General features: G+C 40.2%; 1 protein-coding gene across 1 annotated transcript in view; it reads right to left on the bottom strand.

Moving 5' to 3' along the window:
- Positions 1-22524, bottom strand: part of FBN1 (fibrillin 1) — a 142846-nt gene that overhangs the window by 19265 nt on the left and 101057 nt on the right. Inside the window, 18 exon segments of the mRNA XM_009276493.2 lie at positions 1018-1167; positions 3170-3295; positions 3748-3867; positions 4137-4265; positions 4677-4793; positions 5578-5703; positions 8738-8860; positions 9948-10073; positions 12438-12509; positions 13466-13624; positions 14268-14390; positions 15749-15874; positions 15986-16054; positions 16451-16615; positions 17491-17613; positions 18228-18350; positions 19897-20022; positions 21832-21954. Coding sequence (XP_009274768.1) covers positions 1018-1167; positions 3170-3295; positions 3748-3867; positions 4137-4265; positions 4677-4793; positions 5578-5703; positions 8738-8860; positions 9948-10073; positions 12438-12509; positions 13466-13624; positions 14268-14390; positions 15749-15874; positions 15986-16054; positions 16451-16615; positions 17491-17613; positions 18228-18350; positions 19897-20022; positions 21832-21954 — 2226 coding nt within the window.

A 22524-nucleotide genomic window follows, 5' to 3' on the forward strand; every position in this document is an offset into this window, starting at 1 on the left:
TTAGATACCTTAAAGCTATTTCTTTTTTAAAAGATGAGAAAAATGGCCTCAATATCACCCTCTGAGAACAGTTTGGACTGTGGAAAATATATGTGCTGACACTTCAATGAAATGCCGTGATGTATACCATGCTTTTCCAACTGACTTTGGTTCAAATGCTCCGGGGCAACGGAATGAAACATGCACAGGCAGTAAGCCTGAGAGGAATACTGCAACTGGCACATCTGATTCTCTTTTCTTCCCTTGGCTTTTGTGAGGATTGTCTGCAAAACATCTACATGACTTATTAATGCAATGAACTGTATTAATGCATTGCTGAAACCAGTAATGCTGTTAACCACATTTGTCAGCATGAATTAAAGTCCGTTCAGCAAATTGCACCATGACGGTACAAAGGCCTGTTGACTTGCTTGATGCCTACTCACTCAGTCTTACAAAGGATACTGATGAAGGACCGTGTTTCTTTAGCAGCAGTCCAGGGAGGCTTTCCTTCATCAAGGCCTGTGCTTTGTCATTCCCTGCTATTTTTGCCAGTCATTCATATTGATAAGACTGCAAATTTAGATTTTTTTAATAACAAAATGTAACAGGGTGATTCAGATGTGGATCTAGTTCGACTTTTTTTTTTTTTAAACTAGATTTCATGTTTATGGTGGCCCTTCTTATACTTATTTACAATTAGATGAATTCCATTTGTGTCTTGCAGGTATTTCCACTCCGAGCCTAACAAGGACCTACTACTTTCCCCTTTCAGTATGTGACACCTCCAGAGCAAAATACTCGGCACCTAATCATACTAACAAACCTATAAGCAAACAAGGAATATGTCTGAGACTGGACTATGCAAACAATATGGTTTTTGAGACTGCAATGGCATCTACTTTACAGAGAGCAATGACAATTGTTAGGGTTAAACACCTCCGGAAGATTATTTTTCCTAATTCCTTCTCATAAGAATCACAACCTTTCAGTTCTGAGAGGCTATCATGACAGTAAGGTAACCTAGTCAGTACGCACCATCTGCTTCCTCTGGGCAGAGTTCACAGGGATCTCCCCATCCCTGTCCCTTCAAGGCGCAGCAACACTCTTGTTTGGAGTGGTTTCGGGACTTCGGCACAGAACATTTTCCATCTTCAAATTTGGTAAAGCAGTAACTTACTCTAAGATCTGCATAGAGGAGAACTTGTTAGGAGCAGTTAGGGTTACTGTGGCACAGTTTTCACTCAGAGGTGTTAACTGCAAAATTACAGGAGGCCCCCCCAACAAAACACCCAACTTCCATCTGAGTCTATCAAGAAGGACCATCATTGTCTCTGACTGGGGAAGATCTGAAGAGGGAGGGGAGCTCTCTACCGCAGTAAAGGAGAGCTATGGGATAGAGTGTCCTACTTCAGTCATGAAAAAGGAGGGGTTTTTCTCTTTTGTCCAGCAGAAATGGAAGGGCTGTACTCCCCTCTTATCCTCACCCCTCTTTGTAAAAACTGAATATTGGCTTAATTTATGCATATTCCATTATTAGTAAGAATCACTTGAGTCAAGAGGTTTTCATCAACTTGCAATGATAACACTGCGCAGTGTTAAAATGATAGGCAATTTTCAATAGCACTTTCCTTCCTCATTCTTTTCCCTGAGGTACACACAAACAAACAAAACTGGCCCAGTGGCACTGTGTTTTGCTCCCTTAAGCTGGGTAACCAGGATGCTGGAGCAGAGCTGAGATCACAGACCACAAGCATCCAGCAGGCAGAGAGCTGGCAGCTCCCTGCGTTGGCAGGGGGACAGCAACAGGGCAGTTGTGGAAGCAGCTGCTCATCCAGTTTTCCGGCTGCAGCATCAATGCTGGGCAATGTCCAGATTTTACAAAAGTCCTCAGTAATGGGAAGTTTTAAACAAAACTTCGTTTGGCCTGAGATACTTGAAAAAAAACAGTCGTCTTCAGGGGATGGGGAAAAGCACACTTGAATTTCATACACACAAGCGTGCATTTTCCTCTGACATTATGTGTGAAACAGTGGTCCGTTTTTATAAAGGAGAAGATTAGGCTGCATTCTTTTTTATGATTTTGTTTCTTGTCGGCTTTTGTGATTTTTTTTCCTTACCTGAAGAGAACAATACCCTCAGACTGAAGAAACCTCATTTATATAAGCTACAAAAGCACAGCTAAAACAGCCGTGCTGCTTTCTTGAAGTTGAGTGAAGTAACTGTGCCAAACTGCATGGTGGTTTGGAGACTTGGATGAACGTTTACTGCAGGTTTTTTACCAAAACCACAGTTTCATTTAGCCCACTGTGAAGTGAAGAACTCACTATGGTGTCAACAAGCATCACCGTTCTGTGCCAAGCATAACTACAGAGGTCCTTATAAAGGTCTTACTCATCAGTGGTTCCCACTGTGCACACTGTGTATAGCACATTTAATGATGTATCTATTTAATAATTTCCAAAGTCTTTAAAATAACTCACTCCCTAATTTGCTGTGCTTGTTCTTTATCCACAAAATAAACTAACCTGTGGCTTTTCATGACTAGATGTTCAGCTTTTAGCATCTGATATCTGTCTTAGTGCCCATGTTTAGGCTCTGAACAGCGTATGCAATAATCTAGAAGCCAAAAGATGCTTCAGGCTTTTCTAAGCAGATAGGTACTTATTGTCCACACAACACTGTTTGCAAATTTTTTCCATCAATCTTTTTTCCACCCACACATCTGTGGAGAGGAATAGCATATAACAAGTGTTATGGAGAATTTGATAAGTGCTAAGAGCAGCCTTATTCCTGGAAATGCTGCCTTTAGCAGTGCATTGCAGTAGTGTCCTGCCTGTGTCCACGCTCCATCTCCGTGTCAGACATGTCACAGTCTATACAGAGTCCCGGTAGCCTCAATGTTTCCTCCAGGGGCGCAAGAAAGGGCTGCAGGGCAACATAATTTCCTCACTTAACCTGGTGCATTTAACATTATCTTCGCCCCTTTTATTGCAATGTTCTCTTTAATGACAAACAGATGTTAGGGCAAGACAGAACCTGGCCCCAACTACAGAATTATCATGTTTTCCTTGTCAAAAACACTGTTTGAGTCCAGAGTCTCCTCATTATATTAGAAACAGGCAGCTAATAAGACTTTTATAAAACAGCAAACAAATTTTGAAATGTCAGAAAATAGGAATGAACTTACCTTGGCATCGCCTTCCTGTGGAAGACAACACAAAGCCTTCTGGACACAGACATTTGAAACTGCCTGGAGTGTTGCTGCATGTGCCCAGGGCACAAATTTCTGGTTGTTCCACACACTCATCAATGTCTATAAGAAAAGCAATTAAAGAGATGAGAAATAAAAATGTCTACACTGGCAGCTGTACTACATAAAACGTAACCTTACATCATCACCGATATCTAACAGATTTGAAAAACAAAAAGGTCAAACAAAAAGGAACAGACAGAAAGAGGAACAAGAAATCCGGGTGCAAAATCTAGGATTAGTTTTCAAATCCTCATGCAGTGGGCAAACCTCAGCAATGTACCATCAACCAAACAGCCTGGGATTAGATTTTTCTTGGGATCAGATCAGGTAGTTGTGGTTCAAATGAAAGTTGGTGGAACTTTTTCTGGGAAGTGAGTGACTTACTAGTGGCTACAGTTCAGAACTGCACACTGCCACAAAAGACTAAACATGACTCATGTTTAGATGCAGAGGGAAGTGGTAACAACTGTGAGTAGCTAGGAAACAGGACAGAAAGATTGTTCTATACACACCTTCACATTTGTCATTCTGCAGGACATAGCCAGGAGGACAGATACATCTGAATGACCCATCCAAGTTCTGACATGTGCCTGGTGAGCATTTTCCAGGCTCCAGTGCACATTCATTGACATCTAAAAGAAAAGAAAGACAATTTATTTGAGATAATTGCTGTTATCTCAATAAATCTGCAGCTGAGGCTGCTTTAATTTTGATTCCATCAAACTGATGGTGGAACTTCCCAGGAGCAGGAGAAGAGTCCTCTTCCTCCTGTCACTGTTTTCTTCTGCTAGGTACAATGACGACAGTGTGACAGTTCTTTCTGACCTCTTCTACAATTTTACTAAGAATATCTCCTCAAGGTTTGCTGCACTCTTTTTTTACCCTAAAAGAAAGCACTCACCAACACAAGTCCTTCCATCCAGAGCCACCTCATAGCCATCATTGCAAAGACACTGGAAGGACCCGATCGTGTTCACACACTGACCGTTCCTGCAGAGCATTCCATTTCCACTTGCACACTCGTCCACATCTAATAAAAATAATATTGAAAGATATATAACAAACACCTGCAACAAGTGAATTGGGTAGGTGAGATTTCTGTTTCCACTACATCAGCACAGTAACTGATAATACATAAATAATCCCCTGTTTCAAAAGCAAGTGAGGGGAAAATACCAATATTGGTCTACGTTGTAAAATTGTCAAAGCAAGAGTGAAAAAAGGAATGGTATGTATCACATGCAAACATTTAAGTGGCTATGGAAAAGTGAGGAGTGCATAATCAAAGAGGCTTTTTCACACTGCAGAAATCAGGTTTTGTCTTTAATCACGCAGACCATGCAAGGTGCGACCCTAACTCAATAGAGAAGATGGTACTAGTGGTACTTTCATTAGAAGTAGAAAGTCTTAGAAACACGTAACTGGTCTCAGCACTCCTTACCTATGCAGTCATTGTTGTGTGAGAGGATGAACCCTAAATTGCAGCGGCAGTTGAAAGAGCCAATGGTGTTTCTGCAGGTTCCGTTGCCACAGGCGTCTCTCTCACACTCATTAATATCTACAAAGGAGAAAAAACAAGCAGCAAGAATTTAAATCACTGATGGGGAAAGGAAAGCCTGTAGCTATCCCACAGGCAAGAGAAATAATCCACTGCCAACAGAGTGAATAGAAGGGAAAAAGATTGTCGTATCTCCCCAAAAGAAGATTTTACACAGGTTTATACACTTGATATTAAATAATTAAAATAATCAAGGGTTCAACAACCATTTATCTTACTGTGGCTCCTATCTCACCCTTCCCAAAGGAATTCTAAGCTATCTTTAAAAATAAGCCTTCTGAAATCTCCTCATCTTGCTCAGACAACAGACACTACACTAACAGCTGTGAACAGGTTAAATACAGAATTTCCTTCTTTATGAAGATGAGAGTTTCTGAAAAGGGCACTTTTCTGGCAAGAAATCTACCCTTCACTTACTCTGTTAACAAGTAGGCTGTATACAATTGCTGCATTGCAATACTAATCTATTAAATTTCTTGCCTAAAGGAATAAATGAGACAAAATGCTTCAGAAAATTCTAAGAAGAATGGAACATTTTCCTGAAAAACAAAAGCATTAGCAGTTCATTAGACAGGCTATGTATTTTTAAAAGTTTACTCTACTGTAATGAGATGTTCATTTGTTATCAGCTTCCTAATTGCCAGCTATGGTGGTTTTGCAGCTTTGCCTGGTGGTAAATGGCTCACAATCTCAATTCTTGCAATGCAACTCCTTATGACAGAGAGGATAGACTTAATAACTATCTTAATAGAAGCCTAAGTACAGCTTAATTTGATACACTTGCCTATACACATTGTTCTGTCATCATTGGTCTTGAATCCATTGTGACAAATGCAATAGAAACTTCCAACGGTGTCAATACACTGCCCGTGGCTGCAGATATTCGGAATTTCTTGACATTCATTCCGATCTGAAAACAAAGAGGCACAGTGAAAGTTAAGGCCTCTAAACTACAGGGCTGGAAAGATGCATTAGCAGCAACCATGATAGTTAGAATCCAGTGCACGGCCCTTATTTAAAATAGTATTTTTAATTTATTAATGACAAAAGCATTACTAAGTAAATCTCAGAAAAGGGGCTATTTGCTTGTAGCTTACCTTTTCCAACATTTGTGGAGCTGAAAAAAATTTAGTGTAAAAATTATATTTAACAAACAAATTCTTGCTGGAGGGAAAGCATATCGCCATGGCTTTGAAAAGCTGAATTAATGACATGAAATCGTATGGGGAGATTTCCGAGTGCTCTACATTGACTATGCAGCAGATATGAAAGCCACATATAAATCACAGTTTGTATCCTTCCCATGAAAGCAACTACTTGCTTTTAGCTATGTTTGATTATAGCACAAATTGCTTGATTAACTCACAGAAATCATACAAAACAGAAAGGGAGATGAATCCCACACTTTTCTCACTAAGCTTACAGAGACACAAAATGCATTGTAGATTTATCTACTCATTGTGCAGAGATAAAACGGGTACATGTATACATATGTGTTGTAGCATCCATGCCTCATGCAATGTGATGATCCTATAAACCAGACAAAGCTCAAACAGCAAGAAGTTACTGCTATATGGTGTCAGAAAATATTTTGCCAACAGCAGCAAACACTCAACTGCATAATTCTGCAGAGAGAGATGGGGAAAGCTATCCTGCCAGCGTGTGATATGCCGCCTGACAATAGCAGGGCATCTATTACACCAGTTCAACAGCTGACTGCTTCCTGCTACTCTTGTTACAAATGCTTTCAGGCAGAATCCAGGATTTTATCAACAGTAAGTGAAGCAAAATGTCAAAGAACAAAATGTTTGCTGTCCAGCACATTTTTTTCCATAACAAATCAGAAACATGAATCAAATGAAGCCTTCCTGTTGACCTCATCACCAACAAGAGCTGGTTTGACTCAATATGCTTCCTGGCGTTTTGTCTGCTGCAGCTCCAAAATACGAGAACTGAGGTGCTGCCATAAGCTTGTATTAGAATCGATTAGATTTTAGTGTTCAGTAATTTTCATTTACATGAAATCTAAGCAAAGCAGATGCAGTTTCCTACCAAACCATACCCAGTTCACTGCAAAACTGAGTCAAGTTCTTCCTAATTGCAAAGAACTTCATGTACTAAATCTTGTTTTCCTGCCTCTACTGCCTCTTCTCTACACTCTACTTAGCACACGGACAGTCCCAATAGCCCCCGTTCCCAGGATTACTGCACGTCAGCTGGGGCCATTAGTAGCTTTGGATGGGTGTTCACTGAGGACCAATGCAATTAATGATACTGCTGCTAACTAGAGTCGAAAGGAGGCAGAAAGGAAACCAATGCTGGATAACATGCTGCCTTAAGGACTCCTCATCTTCTCAGCTCAGGAAAGTAGAGACGAAAGAAAAACTATGAGACTCTTTGGTGCTCTGTGAGCAAATGAGTAGTGAGTTCAAGTCCCACGGAAAAGTCACTTCTTTTGGGGTAAACAGAGAACATTGTAACTTTTTAAAAATTTGGGAGGCAGAATTGTCTTAACTGCCAAAAATAAGTTTATATGAAAAATTATTTATTATACCCACAATAGATAGCACCAGAAGAATGCTATTTTGATAGCAAGATAAATGCAGTACTCATAGCACTAGTGGCTGTGATACATCAGTTTTGATTCAATAGCATACAAACTACTGGGATGCGATCATTTTCCACGCGGTAGCATGACTGATCCAATACTGCAAGGTGCTTAGCACTCTGCTCGCAGCACAGTGGTTGGGAATTTCCTTCCTTTGCTGGATCAAGTACTTTATCAACCACTTTTATTTTGACTCTAATTGTGTAACTTTATTTTCAATAAATGTAAAATAAGAGCAAAATACAGGGAAGTATTACTGTTTGCACCAATTCATGTTGGGTATTGTAACCCATATCAGAACCTTCCCTGGCTCTTCCTGTACTGCTGTAACAAACCCATAACAACAACAATTACATTAGGAACATATTGAATATTTACATGTGCCACTATAGCTTAACAAAACAAAGTTTTAGTTCTCATAGTAGTGTTCTGGTTGCCCCTACACCCTTTTCCCTTAAGGGTCACATGAAACAATGAAAAACTGCACTGCAGGGAAAAGTACACTTCCTAAAACTCAAGTACTCAGAAGCAAAAACCCAAGGAAAATGTTACCAGTTTCCGTTGTAATTATTATTTTATTCAGAAATGTATATAATATTTACAGCTGCTTGGCTCACAGCAGTCTTTAAAATCTCTGCAATTCTTCAAGTAATCAAGATAACGTGAATGCCTCTCTGGTCTACAATATTAGAAGAGCAAATAGATGAAAGAACTGCAGTCCCACTCAGTGAGTATTTAAAAATAGTGTTCAGGGGCCTGTTTAAATCCACAGAAAAGTTAGGAAGTTTAACAATACACTTTTTAAGTTAGTTATTGCATATGGCCTAGCAGATAAGTCCACCTTATCAGCAGAGACCCCAGCAAGCAGTGATTTATTTGTAAAAATACAAGCGGCAAATAAATTGCTAAAACACATTGAGCAAATTACAGTGAAAATCAAAGAATTTATGCAGAGGAAGGTCCCTGTCAGGGCCGCAACTGAATTGTTAGTGTCAGAAAATAGTTAGTCCAAAGGTAGTGAATCAATTGGTCTTCCCTCCCTAGACACGACATGGGCTAAAGAAAAATGTTTGCGGTTGGTGGGATAAAGTGGAAGACAAACACCTACTCAGGTGATTAACTCTCATTTATGCCTCTGTGGGATGGGCCCATTAGTCTTCTGGGAATTACCAGGATGTTTATGTGATGCCCTAAAAGGCTTTAAGAGGAGGGTTCTTGGAGCCCAGATCTCCTCCTGGTATACCATCTTTCTGAAGAGGAGATATGCTTTTTCAGACTTCTTTTAAAATCTACTACTTTTTGCAGACTCTCACACAAACAAGCCAGAAGTACTCACCAGTGCAGCGGCCAGTTGATGTGAACCTGTAGCCAGGTTTACAGTCACAACGGTAGCTACCAGCTGTGTTGACACATTCTGCATTTTGCTGACACACTGGTCCATTTTGGCATTCATCAATATCTGTCAGTACAAAAAAGGAATTGGATTGTTATGGTAAGCTGGCACTAGAAAGACGTCAAAACCACTTCGTTTTTAGTGTAAAGAGTAACCTTACCCAAATACAGGAATTTCTTGCTAATTCTGAAAAAATAAATATATCAGTGAAAGCAATTATTTGGTCACATTTAGGTATCTCCCTGAAATGATCCCAAACCCATATGCTCCATTTGTAAAATTCATTCCTATTTAGAGAATTTATATAATGGTTTTCTGAAGGTGTTGGAGGGCGCATGAAAGACCTGATGCAACACTTCACTTGGGTGGATTTCGGTCTTAAGACTGCGATCAGAGTAAGTAAGCTGCTGTGTCTGCGTAGATCTCCACTGGAAACTATGAGGATCTCCCTTGATCATAACGCAGCATCAAGATCCCTGTTGGATATGAGTAGCTTTCAATGTAAACACCACCACAAAACCTTAGGCAAAAAAATTTTGACCAATTTTCCTTACTTAAGGCGCTGCAAAAAGAGAACTTTATTTCCCTAGAAATGCAACTGTGTTCCAGTTAGAAGCAGCATACAGAAGATGCTTTTACTTGAAGCTCTCGATGCCTTGCTTGCAGCACCCATGCTGTCAGCAGTCATAACCCACACCAGAGAATGACAGCAACTCATACTGCTTTCTTCAGTTTCTCCATTAGACTGACTAATGCAATGTTAGGAAATGTTTAAATTGTAAAAAAAGTATCATGTGTTATATTATTTACAGAAATCTTTGTGCCATTAGAAAAAAATATCTTGGAATTAAAAAAAATGGTGCTCATGATCTGACTCGAGACTACTCTTTTCTTGGCTTTACTGTCAAATGTGAAAAACAATGTTTCTTCCCATGACTGCTGACTCATGCTCCTTCAAGGCCTTAGATGTCTGATGGAAAATCTGGTATTGTCTATGCAAAAGAATTCAAAATGTCTTAATTAACATAGACTTATTACACTGCTACCAGTATTTTCCCCTCATTAAGGATGACTTGCAAGTATATCAGATTTGCCAATGTCTGAATTGTCAGCTGGTGAAATCCCAATTCTCTGAATGAGATCAGCACTCTACCTTCGCAGATCAGTAGCTTGTCATTGTAGAAGAAACCCACAGGACACTCGCATCGGAAGCTGCCAACCATGTTTATACAGATCCCATTTTCACACACTCCAGGAATCTCTCTGCATTCATCAATATCTGCAAGAAGAAATGTTTTTTAAATACTTGTAAACAGCACTTCATGAAATCTTCTGCTACAGAGTATGTCCTTATGCATTTATCCTTAAGAGAATTATCAAATGTATAATGTGAACATCAGAATGTTCCCAACTGCAATAGACAGTGAGTCATTCCAAACTGTGCAAATGTAGATATTTCCTCTTTCCTCAGGTTCTGACTCTTCACTGTAGCCAAGATATATCCTGCCACATAGGAACGCAGAGGGTAGCACACATCCTTCCTCATTTCTCCCACCCACAGCCCTGATGAACCTCCTCATCTTTCTGAGTGTTACAGTGGAGTTATTGGGAAGAGCCAAACAGAGAGAATGTAACTGTCTTTGGTTTAATACAGGAGAGCATGACTGAAGGCAAACACTTGTCAGAATTAGTTTTGCACAGTTTTACCCTTGTTAATCTGAAAAGACTTTCATGTTTTTATGTAACAGTTTGAAAGTGCCAATGCCAGGTAACATCTGGCTGCCAGCATGCTATTAAATAGACTGATTAAGCCAGGCAGCCGGGGTTTGCCAATGTTCTATATACACCTGAGTTAAGTAACCGATTTTGGCAGAAAAAAACCAATCTGCTATTACAATTATATGTGTCTTGCCTATTGGGTCCTTAAGCTACACATCTTTAATATTCTGGCAACATGAAAGAGTTCAGAGATTCCCCCAAAGCCTCTCCCTTTAGTAAAAATTGCCACATGCACTGATGTACACAAGACAAAGAATATGGTGGGAAATTGTCATTGAAACGTTGAGTTTCTATCAGATAATGTTGGGTTTTTTTATTTTGCTGCTGGATCAAACTCTTTATTTCCTATATTAGATTCTGTAATTTTGAGTCCTCTGATTATATAAGGGATGAGTAAAAGCAGAACTACTTCTGCCTCTGAAACAACTACCCGGAGTAAACATACAGAACTTTAATCCAAACAGAACTGTAACGTCATGTATGGACCATAACCAAATATTACAGGGTACACAGAGCACTGTCTCTGCAGAGCGGGCGCTACCTCGTTCCCATGTCTTCTGCCTACAGATGTAAGGGACACGAGCAGCTGCTGCGCAAAAGCAGCAGGTTGAGTGCTACAACCTAGCGAGACCTGCCAAGATCCCAAAGCGGCAGGGAGAGCCTGCGATTCTCACAGTGTATGTGTGAGAATCACAGTGAGCTGTGTGTGCATCAGTCTCACCACAGTGCTGCATGCGCTGGGACGTACTGGTGGCCTCTGTGGGACGGCCCTTCTGTTTCAAGTTGGCTCCTGAACGTGCATTGCTCTGTGACGTGGCAGGGCAGACAGAGCAGACTGCAACACTCCTGGCACGCACCTCAACTGCTACAGATGCAGCTTTTACCTATGCATGTTAGCATGATCCAGGGTCTCCCTGCTGATGCTGATGAATGGCCCAATTAGCTCAAGTAGACAATTTGGGCTAAATTCTAATAGCTAGAATGGGGAACTTTGCTTCCAAGAAATGACCTGGTAAATAATAAATTCTGTACATTTCTGTAACTTCTTTAAAAATTACATATTCTTAATAGCTAGAAGGGGGAACTTTGCTTCCAAGAAATGACCTGGTAAATAATAAATTCTGTACATTTCTGTAACTTCTTTAAAAATTACATTACCCACTTTACTAGAAATATTTCCATCTAACTAGCTGAACACTGCATCACAGCAACAACTTAATGCTAAAGCACCTGATTACTGCCTATATGCTGCCTCTGTTTGTTACAGAGCACATTATCTGCTTCTTATTTGCATTTGTGTGTGAATAAAAACAAAAGGGAGTCCCACTAGGGATTTACTCAACTCCTTGTCTTAGAATTCCTCATTCTCTCCCTCTTTTTGTTTTGCAATTTGTTACTCACGATTCAAATATTACACACAATAACATATGTGAGAAATATTCCAGCCGAGCAGAAAAAAGGATTTTTGTGTCAAACCAATACACAGGGGGACTGATGTGAAATGTCAGATTAAATCTCTGCTCTAGTCTGAAGGAAAGACTCTTAATTCCTCTCAGACCAAATGCTGGTTGGCCTTACTCCCAGACCTCTTATTCTCGATATCTGTGCCCTGCTCATGTAGGTCTGATTACAGTTTCTTTGGAGCTTTATGTTGCCTTGATTACAAGCAGCAATTATCACTGCTGCCAGCTAGGAGGAGCTAGGCAGAAAGCTTGCAGGCTCAGACTTAAACGTAGGGTTGAACTCCATTACACTGTTCAGTTGTTATTCCTCCCATGAAAAAAATAATTGGGAAAACAAACGTTCCCTCTTCCCTGGGCAGAGGTAGCATGGAATTTAGTTCAAAACAGAAATTACAACTCACCAACTGGTAATCCTGTATAAATGTCAATGAAGAAGCCAGGCCTTTGACTTCCACAGAGTGTGGAGAATTCATCTGCAACAGGAAAACAAAGCAGCGATTCTAGTATTTGGAATTAATCAACAGTCAAAAATTCACTACATCCTTTGCCCAAGAAAATTCATCTTCTACTCTTTCAGCACCTGCAGGGCACACAGAGGTATGCAGACCCTTCCCCGAGGCTCACCATGTGATGTGCTTAGTATGCACTTGGGTTCTTATTCAAAAGCCATTGAAATTAGCAAATAAAAAGATGTAGAGGGCTTGGGATCACATACTGATTTTGCTTTGCATATGCTTATGTCTGTGCATTGCAGTCCAGATCTGACTTTTAAAAACCTGAACTGTAAGTCGGAAGTTATTCAAGTAAGTGTCTAGGAAGTTTGTTTTTGAAGCAAACCACCTCAAACCAGAGTGGGATGTCCTGGGCTCAACTCTGCAGAGTCTTACCCAGTGTGGAGGAGTCCCGTATGCCCATACAATTAGCCCAGAAACTTCTACATCTTACATTTAGCTGCCTGACACAGATCATCCTCAGAGGAGACCAAGATACCTTTGTAAACCCATGGCTACCACAAAGGCCCTTTGTGGCAATCAGCAGTTGAGGCACAGCGCAGCAGACACCATATTTGTTGGAGCAATGCCAATAAAACCTTGGTCAGTGGAGCACTGACCAAGTGGATCAACACTGGACCAACAAGCATTTGCAGCATTTGCAGAGAGACAGATTAACCAATATAGAGCATGAAGTCTCCCAGATAGGGAAACTGTCACAAAGGAGGCATGGCCCAGCAGCATGAACACAAACCACTCCACATATGCCTTCATTGTGACTAGGGCTGATCACCTCCAGGCCAAAAAAGTAATGAATCCCTTCATCTTAGACACACAAGAGCAGACAAAGACATAGCATCTCTAACAATGTTAAATCCACTAATAGTAATTACGATGTTACCAAGGCTTTCAAATAGCTTTGCAATGCAAAAACGTACCAGTGCTCGGGATAGGACACTGTTCACAAGGCTTATTCCACGCACGTCCAATGTTGTAGGAACAGCAGCACATTTTCTTGGTCATATTAAAGAGCAGCTCACCATCACAGGTCTGATTGTCAGCATAGTAATTTCTGTAACACAGACTTCTTCTCATATCTGTGAAAATGAAGAAAAACCCAGGCCAATGCATTAGCAACTCTTATGGAAGATGATGTACCTGAAGGGTTTAGGAGATACCTGCTTCAAATATGTGCTTTTGAAACCCCTGTCAAGTAGATGCTGCAGCACTGTAGAATACTACAGAACAGCTCGTCCCTAGAGGATTACTCTAAAAGTATGAAAAAGTGTTTGCAATACAAATATTCAAGAGCAACAAACACGGCTGTAACACTGATCAGACTCAAAGGATTTAATGTTGGCCTTTTGCCCAACACTGAAAAAACATCAGTTTGTTTATGGTTCCCCCTAAGAACTGTACACGGCTTGTGACTTCATTCTGTGAAGTCTGAGTAGTTTTAGTAGTGTTTCACATGTAGAAGCTTTTAAAGCTGAAGTGAAACTTGGAAGGGATGAACATAGAAAATATCAAATTAAAGGAGAAATTCTGATGAGGTACTGAAAGACCTGTATTAAAAGCGATCTGCCTTCCTTTATTTAATAAAATTAATGAAAGAAGCTTGATCTTTCATTTAGTTAATTCTTGTATAACTAGGTTCAGAGAAATAGTTCTGATTTGTGCCCGTTAAAGCCCTGGCCCAAAGCACTAAGATAAAGCTTTAAAAAAAACCCCAACCCCTACCCATGCAGTTGTTTCCTCCATTGACTTGCATGTAATCAGGAGGACAGATGCAGGTGTAGTTCCCAACAGTATTGTAACATGTGCCAGGTCCACAAATGCCAGGCGTATCACACTCATTCACATCTAGAAGAGAACAAAAAAAACAGTGAGTGGCCACAGAAGCTTTCTCATTGTGCTTTTGAGAACGAAAATGTCTCAGTAACGTCTGAGGTAGGAAGGTACTGGTGGAGGAGAGTTGAAGGGGCTCTGAGCGAGGTCATGGTGGAGCGAAGCCCACACAGAGAAGGAAGTAGTGGCACAGGTGGCCATGGAAAGCCTGGCTGTGATGCGAAGACAGGAACTCTAATATGTCTAGGCAGCTCAGAGACAGCAATTTGGTCTTTGCACCTGTTGCACAAAAATAATATTTGAGGATCTCATCCATTCTGGATTCCCAGATCTGGACAAGAACCAAAGCTGTTCCCTGGGGAGTGCCCATCCCAATAAGAAATGATGCTAAAACAGACTAATTGGATGGTTCGGGTCGGTTTGACTGGGGAAAGTCAGCAACTTTCCCAACACAAGATGTCATGCTTACTTCATCAGGAGACTTTAACCTTTGTTTAAACAACCCCAACCAAACTCAAACACAACACCTCCCCCAAAACACCGCAGTTCCTAAAAGTTCAAAAGGATTTCACTAGCCTTACCGTTTTGAAGTATCTTTGACACACCACTAAGGAAAAATATAGAGGTAGATTTCCTCTTTAACATTTGTTGAGCTACGTAAGCACAATATGGATGAAACTCTTCGGTTCAGCCTTAATTTAGGACCTGAACCTTTTGTATTTCTGCAGTGCTTGGCACATCATAGGCACTATATTAACATTATTAACAGTCTGGAAGGCTGAAAACAGCCTGGGCAATGGGAAATTTAAGGACTTGATGGGTTGCTTCAAGTTTTGTATCCAGTACAACCTGACAGTTTAATGTAACGTGATGAACATGTGCTACTGACTGTGCTAGGGGAAGGAAAATGTTTTGCAGTACAACCAATATTTTCAATTGGAGATTGAGATCAGCAGGATAGAAAATAAGCAGTGGAAAAAAAAGGCATGGACACACTGTAACCAGCCCAGCAGACTCGTGGGGCAAGTTTGCTCTTTACCTGACTGCTTATTCATTACCCATTACCAAACAGCTATTTTTTATGGCTGGTTAGTAAATTATGTTTTACTTAAAGAAAGTTTGTTTGGTTTTCTGGTTTGGATGAAAATCTGATTATTTCAAACAAAAATTTCCATATATTTCAACATGGTCAAGAAGGAATTTTCTCTCTCTCAATGCAAGACTTCAACTTGCTCCAATTTTCCCACCCTTATCTTTACACTGCTTGGTCTGGTTATGTTCCTTTTCAAGGACAGATTAATTCTTCTGCATATTGATCTGTCATCATTTTCTAAGAATAAAAGCAGAAGACTAGTTAAGTGAAGGCTACGTACCATCGCACACTCGAGTCTCCTCATTCAAATAGTACCCTGATGGACACTGACACTGGAAGCTACCAAATGTATTAATACATTTTCCTCCTTGGCAAAGTCCAGGCAGTTCTTGACATTCATCAATATCTGTTCAAACAAAACCACAAACATTTCATTCATGCTCTTCCATGAAAAACAACACTCACTGAAGAGCTTCTTAATTTTAGACGTGTAAATATAGGAAAATGTAAACATTACCCTCTAATATAACTGTAATAGGGTTTGGTCGGAATCCTTCCCCTCCAGGGCAAAGAACCTTATACTCAGCTGAAAACAAAACAGATTTATGAACTTAAAATAGCAGAAACATTTTCAGCACAATTATTTTTTAAAATTAATCAGATTATTACAGGTAATTTAAATGTAAAGTAATAAAATAACCATATATAAACATTAGGTTTTACTCTGTAACATCCAACTGCTGTTCCATTTCATAATGTAATTTTTTGTGTAACAGCAAACTTGCTCAGAAGTGATAATAATATTCTGACTAAACAATCTTTTTGAAAGACTAGTAAAGTTTTTGGTTAAGACCGGTGGAAACCTGTCCCCTGCATGTACACAATAAGTGATTACACCGGTATTTTAGTTACCTGGCTAAATTAGAAAAAAATCCAACAAACGCATTGTATTGTTGTGTTTAACCCAGGAAAGCTGACTTACTTGTGTTCACAAGTGGGCAATGTTCACAGGGAACTCCCCAAGCTTTGCCCAGGGAGCAGCAACAGGAGGCCTTGGAAACACCCACTCCGATCTCATTGCTGCAGAAGGTGCCACCGTTATCTCCACGAGTTTTAATGTCCAGGTAACAGTTGCCAGATCGTGTATCTATGCAGAATGCACATAATGACAAACACATCTTACGAGAGGGAAAAACACAACACATCACCTCAGGATAAGGGATACCTTCAGATGACTCTCATTTCTTGTAGGACAGCCAAAGAAAGTAACTCGTGCTGTCCAGGAGGGCCCAGCTTTTCCCACTTAGATAGGACAGTGGTGCCCCACCTCTTGGCTTTGCTGGACTTCTCACTAAGTAGGGAATTTATTCAGCATGACCAAGGGCAGTTCAGCCAGGCCTTTTCTCATTTTTATTCACATTTTCACCCGCATTTATACATCCTTCCAGTTCCAGAAACCCACTGCTTTCTCCTCTCCTTGAGGTTAACAAGCATGAAAGTATCTACTAAACGTCAGGAATTCCAAACACATTTGAATTTGAGGAGTATCCCTACACCCTCTTAAACAAACAAAAGCCAAAAAACGTCAGAGGATTACTAAGCAGTTGGAGCCTAATACAAGAGCACTTCCATTGGTCATGAAGCCGCACCTAGCCAAGCTGCACTCAATGCTCCAAGAGCATGGGTGGCTTTATGCCGCAACTTCATTCGCCTGCCATCTTGGGGCCAGCTGGATGTTGGTTTAAGCTTGTTGAAATTTAAAATTGTCTCATGCCTGCTGTAAATTGTGGACAGCTGTAACAAGCCCCAAGGGGTAGGTTCTGGCAGCTGGGCACTGCTGGCATGCTACATCACTCTGGACATACTCCCGCTGCACTATTACAACTTCTAAGCCAGGGGGGTGGGAGTTGGAGAGCCTGTTCCGGTCCTTTTCCATGACCTGGGACTTTATTCCTAAGCAGTTAGCCTTGCAGCCCCTCTATGCAACCTCACTTGTAAATAACATAAGGAGTGGTCCCTTACCAACGCATCCAACTCGGGTGGGATTCAGCTCGAAATCAGGAGGGCACTCACAGGTGTAACTACCAGCAGTATTGACACACGTGCCGCTAATGCAGGTTGTGGGATCTGCACATTCATTAACATCTGCAAGAAAAAAACAGCACGTGGTAAGCAAATACTCCAGGACAGTGCAAACCATCGATATATCAGGTACCATATGCTGACCACCACAAATGCATTAGTTATGAGATACTGATCTCCAGAAAACTCTAAAAAAAAAAAACCCAAACATACACACTTTTAGAGGAACAGTAGTCTGAGATGAATTCATCATTTCATGGGGGTGGGGAAATGTTTTTCCTGGAAAACCAATCTATGAACTAAAACTCACATAAAGTACTAAAAAAAATACTTAAGGGAAAAATACACGGCAAGGTCACAGCTTACCATCCAGTGCTGTGAATGGAAACTACAAGGCACAACACATCTCCGCCTGGGAGATGTGGATGGACAGAGGCGTTATCTCCGCTCTGTTTTTCTCCTTCTTCTCTTAAGCCAATGGGATATCAGAGGTGGGCAAAGAAGGGGAAACAGGAGCGTAGAAAAGGCAAGGAGGAGAATCCTGTGTTATACAGTAGGGAAGTCTATATTTTCTTATATCCAGTCTGATTTGTATAGCTTTTTAAAAGAATTTCCTAAGGAGCTGACCACGACACTAACAGAAAATTAAAAAGCCTGTGGTTCAAAATTATCTTTACCTGTGCAGTTACCACCACTTCTGTCCAACTCGTAGCCCACTTCACACTCGCATCGGAAAAGTCCAGGGAGGTTATGACAAGTACCGTAGACACAGATGTTAGGAAGTGAGCACTCATCAATATCTGATAGAGGAACAGGACAGGAAAAATACAAGGTTTCCTTATCTTTTTAAGATATAGACAGAGAACTGCAAAAAGGTTCAGAAAACATGGATCTGGAAGCCAACTGCTCCTGCACACCGTGTAAGACCAGAAAAAATAACATGCGAGATTTACGTTTGGAGCCTAAGGAACCTAATCCATAACCTTTTGGTTTTGGGCAAAAGGCTTTTTCCAGTGTCTCTGGAAGCCATGCCAGAAACCATCTGAGCTTATTAGCAGGCTAATCTGACAAGTAGCAAAATTAAACATGGCAGGAGATACGCTTTAAAAAATGAAGTTTATTCTAAATCAGCAGTCATCTGCAGAAAGCTGGGCATCAGCAAAGGAAAAGCTTGTGCCCAAAATGAACTTGACGCTCATCTTCAGGTTTCTGCATTTGACAGATCTCAAGTTTGGCAAGCAGAGCTCACGTCTGTGCCTTTTGTCCAAATCATTGCATCTGATTCAGTATTTACTGAATGCCGTATGCGCTGCACAAAGAACAATCAATTTGATACAATAAAAAAGTGTGTGTTTACGAAGGACCTTAAAATACTGCATTTAGTGTACACATCTGAGACACCAAGGAAAGTCTGTTTTAGCAACAGGAGCTAGCCTCTTTATAAGCTATTTAAAGTTAGCTAAAAGGTTTGAAAGTAAATTGTTTCATGAAACATTATGAAACCTAATATTGTATTAGTTTACATAAAAATTCACTCTCAAATTATTTCTCTTGGTAGATTACTAAAGAAATACACAGAACACTTCTCAGGGGAAAAAATCCTATTTATAGTGAGGTACTTACGAACTCCATCAAATACCAGTTACTATGAGTTATTACTATGTCAGATGATACGGCTGCTTCTGATTAGCTCTTTATCAACTGAGGATTTCAAATGCTACAATCAAATATATGACCTTAGTCATGTTGGTAACATGTTTATTATTTGATTTTTGTGAATCTTTGCATATGCAAAGCTCTTATGAATGAGTTGTAAACAGTTAACTGACAACTCACTTTCAAAACTGAACAAATAACTCATGGGATTTTTTTTTTTTGGTGGTTGTATAAACTTTCTGCAAGGCTTCAGACTCTGATTCTGCACCTCACAGAAGCCTTCAAAGCATGTTCACTGTATTAGCTACCAAATCAGTGTTTTTCAGCCTCATATACACCAAGGCAAAGTAACAACTTTTTCTGTTTAACTGTTATGAATAAAATGAAGAACTGGGTACAAATGACGAAGATGAAATGGCAGCTGACAGTGCCATTTGGATCACCAATCAGACCCACAAATAATATGTCGTAAGATAGGCTCCAAAAAGCTGTTCTCTCTATATACAATATGTAGATGAACACCTAGAGGCCCATAATAAATGTATAAACTGAAAAAAAGCAACTACTATTGACAATTTTCATGCAGTTCTCAATACAACCACAACTGGAACCAATTGTAAAATTTTTCAAACATAAAATATTATTAAGGCAGAATTTGTTGAGTGTTGTTTAAAGCTTACAGAGAATTACCTTCACATGCTTTCCCATCTGGACTTGGCAAAAATCCCATATCACATTCACAGCGATATCCTCCAGGGGCATTGAGGCACTGCCCATTTTCACAGAGATTCAAGTTTTCTGAGCATTCATCGAGGTCTGTAAAAGGAAGAGAAATTGCAGGTTTACAGTAAACATGGTTTTCTCACCGACATTTGTTTCAGCTGAAGCATGCAGTGTTCCAAGGATTTTAATTATCCTGTTAGGTCTGAACACTTGCAGAAGAAACTGCAATCTAGTTATGTGCACAGGCTATTACATGTAACAGCTTGGTATGTTTCCGACATGTTGAAATACAGCTTCTGATCAAAAGGATAATCAGAGAGAGGCACAGACTCCTAAAGCAGCTACAGTTACTAACAGTTGGAGGCAGTACACAGGGTCAAATTCAGACTCAGAATGAGCACGTGAATTTTATTATAGCTATTGTTTCTATTACAGCAAAGCCTAGAGGCAGCAATTGAAAAAAGAGGTTTACTGTGTAATGAGCAAACGTATGGTAATAGGCGGTCTCCATGCCAAACATACAAAACACTGACAAAAGGTGGCACTGAGGTGAAAATAACTTGATCAAAATTAAACTGCAGGTTAACAGTGGATGAGAAAAACAGCCTTGCTACTGGACTACGCTGCCCTTCAGATAGATTGTGGCCTTTACTCTCTAGCTGAAATTTTATACATCACAATAACACCCTACTTGTTACAACAGAGTCTGGCTGGCAGTATGAGCTTGTAAAAGCCCCCGGCTGGCAAATCAAAGGTAGTACCTACCAGGGTGAATGCTGCACGCTTTGGCAGAGGGCTTACAGAACACTTGCATGCCCTAGTTTGAGTCCCAGCCACCTCTTGAATCCATGAACAACAAAGTTTCCAAATTAAAAAAAAAAAGAGTTCTACTTAATGCAGACACTCCATAAGCACTCCATTTGAAAGATGTAGTTTATAGACTCCTGGAAATCATCATATGGGAAAGTAACAAAAAGCACTGGGTTATGAAGGCCACTAAGGAAGCTAAATCTGATTCAAGAGTAAATTATACGGAGAGAAGTAAACAGAATCCCAGGGTCCATTTACAATTTGGAAAGATTCAAATTCAGCCTTAAACCTGCTGAGCCAGATTCTCAGATGCCATAAAAACCTGCTGTAGTTGATAGAGTGCTGCTGATTTGCACCAGCTGAAAACCTGGCCCACCAGCTGTCTATCACATGGCTTTACTCCAAACAGGGTCACCCTCCATGCAGCATCACCAGCAACACTAATATCCTTAGTGTAATAGCAGGGCTCCTGATGACTAAGCTTACATAAGCTAATCTGTTCTTCAAACCAGAAGACTGAAGTGTGGGTGGGAAACATCTCTCTAGCAATGTTTTATAATCACATTTACAGTTTATAAAATGAGGTTTCAGAAGCAGCTACTTCCATCATTCTACATGTCAGCACTGCATCCTGACACCATCTCTCAGGATGATGCAGTAAAGAGGGCAGAGAGCACACACTCACTTGTGGAAAGAACAAGCATTTTTAGGCAATTTTATGAAGTAATTTTAATGTGTGTGCCCTATTATTTAAATATTAAGGTGGGTAGCCAATGGACTGGTTTACTAACTAGCCAAATTACATGATCAAGCATTGTTTTAACAATTTTGCCACCCACTCCAACTAACATGAAAAGCTCAATGAAAACTTGCATTTTATCAAGTGAAAAAAGTGACTGCTTTAGACTAGGTATAATACACAGTATTTCTTTCAAGTTATGGCAACTTAAGTGAAGTAGAAGACAATGAAAGATGACATATTAGAGAATAATTTCAAATGTTTAAAAGCTATTTTTCTGTATTGAATCGTAGACTAACTTAGGTTGCAAGGGACCACTGGAGGTCATCCAACGCTCCCCTAAGAAAGCTCACCTGTACAAGTGAAGCCATCCCCAGTATAACCTTCTTTACACAGGCAGCGGTAAGAGCCCATTGTATTCTTGCAGTCAGCATGTGGGCTGCACATGTGGGTTCCATTGGAGCACTCATCCAGATCTTTAAAATAATAAAAAAGAAAAAAAAAAAAGAAAAGAAAAAAGCAACATTAGTTAAAAAAAACACACCATGAATACAAACTTTAAATAGCATATGGCACACAGAAGCTCTACTTTAAATAATCTTCCATAATAAAACCTACACTTATTTGGGGTCATCTGACTGGAAAAGTAGGCACAGCTTATTAGCTGTGCCCAACAAAGAAGTCTGACAAGGTATCTGTGAATCAGGAAGCTGCAGGGCACTCTCAAAACTAAGACCTGTATCTTGTTTTCACAGGGAGCACCAGGAGACCTCTCACTGCCTCCCATCAGCTGCCCTCAAGGACACAGCATCTCTCTCCATGGTCCAGTCTGTTTTGACCATCTCACAAGGCAAACATGAGATAATGCTGATTTCACAGTTACCGTGGCGGAGAATTTGTCCTCCAACAGACATGTCAAATTGCCCTAACAAGCTTGATAACCATTTGTCTTCTCAATTTGTAGGTGTGGTATTGTTTTTTTCAGCATTGCTAGGACCCAGTTTTGGTCTGACCTTACAAATAAATAGAAATGCGTATGACCCTCA

The sequence above is a fragment of the Aptenodytes forsteri genome, unplaced genomic scaffold (genome assembly GCF_000699145.1).
Source record: "Aptenodytes forsteri isolate BGI_AS27 unplaced genomic scaffold, ASM69914v1 Scaffold1, whole genome shotgun sequence".
In the NCBI taxonomy this organism is placed as follows: domain Eukaryota; kingdom Metazoa; phylum Chordata; class Aves; order Sphenisciformes; family Spheniscidae; genus Aptenodytes; species Aptenodytes forsteri.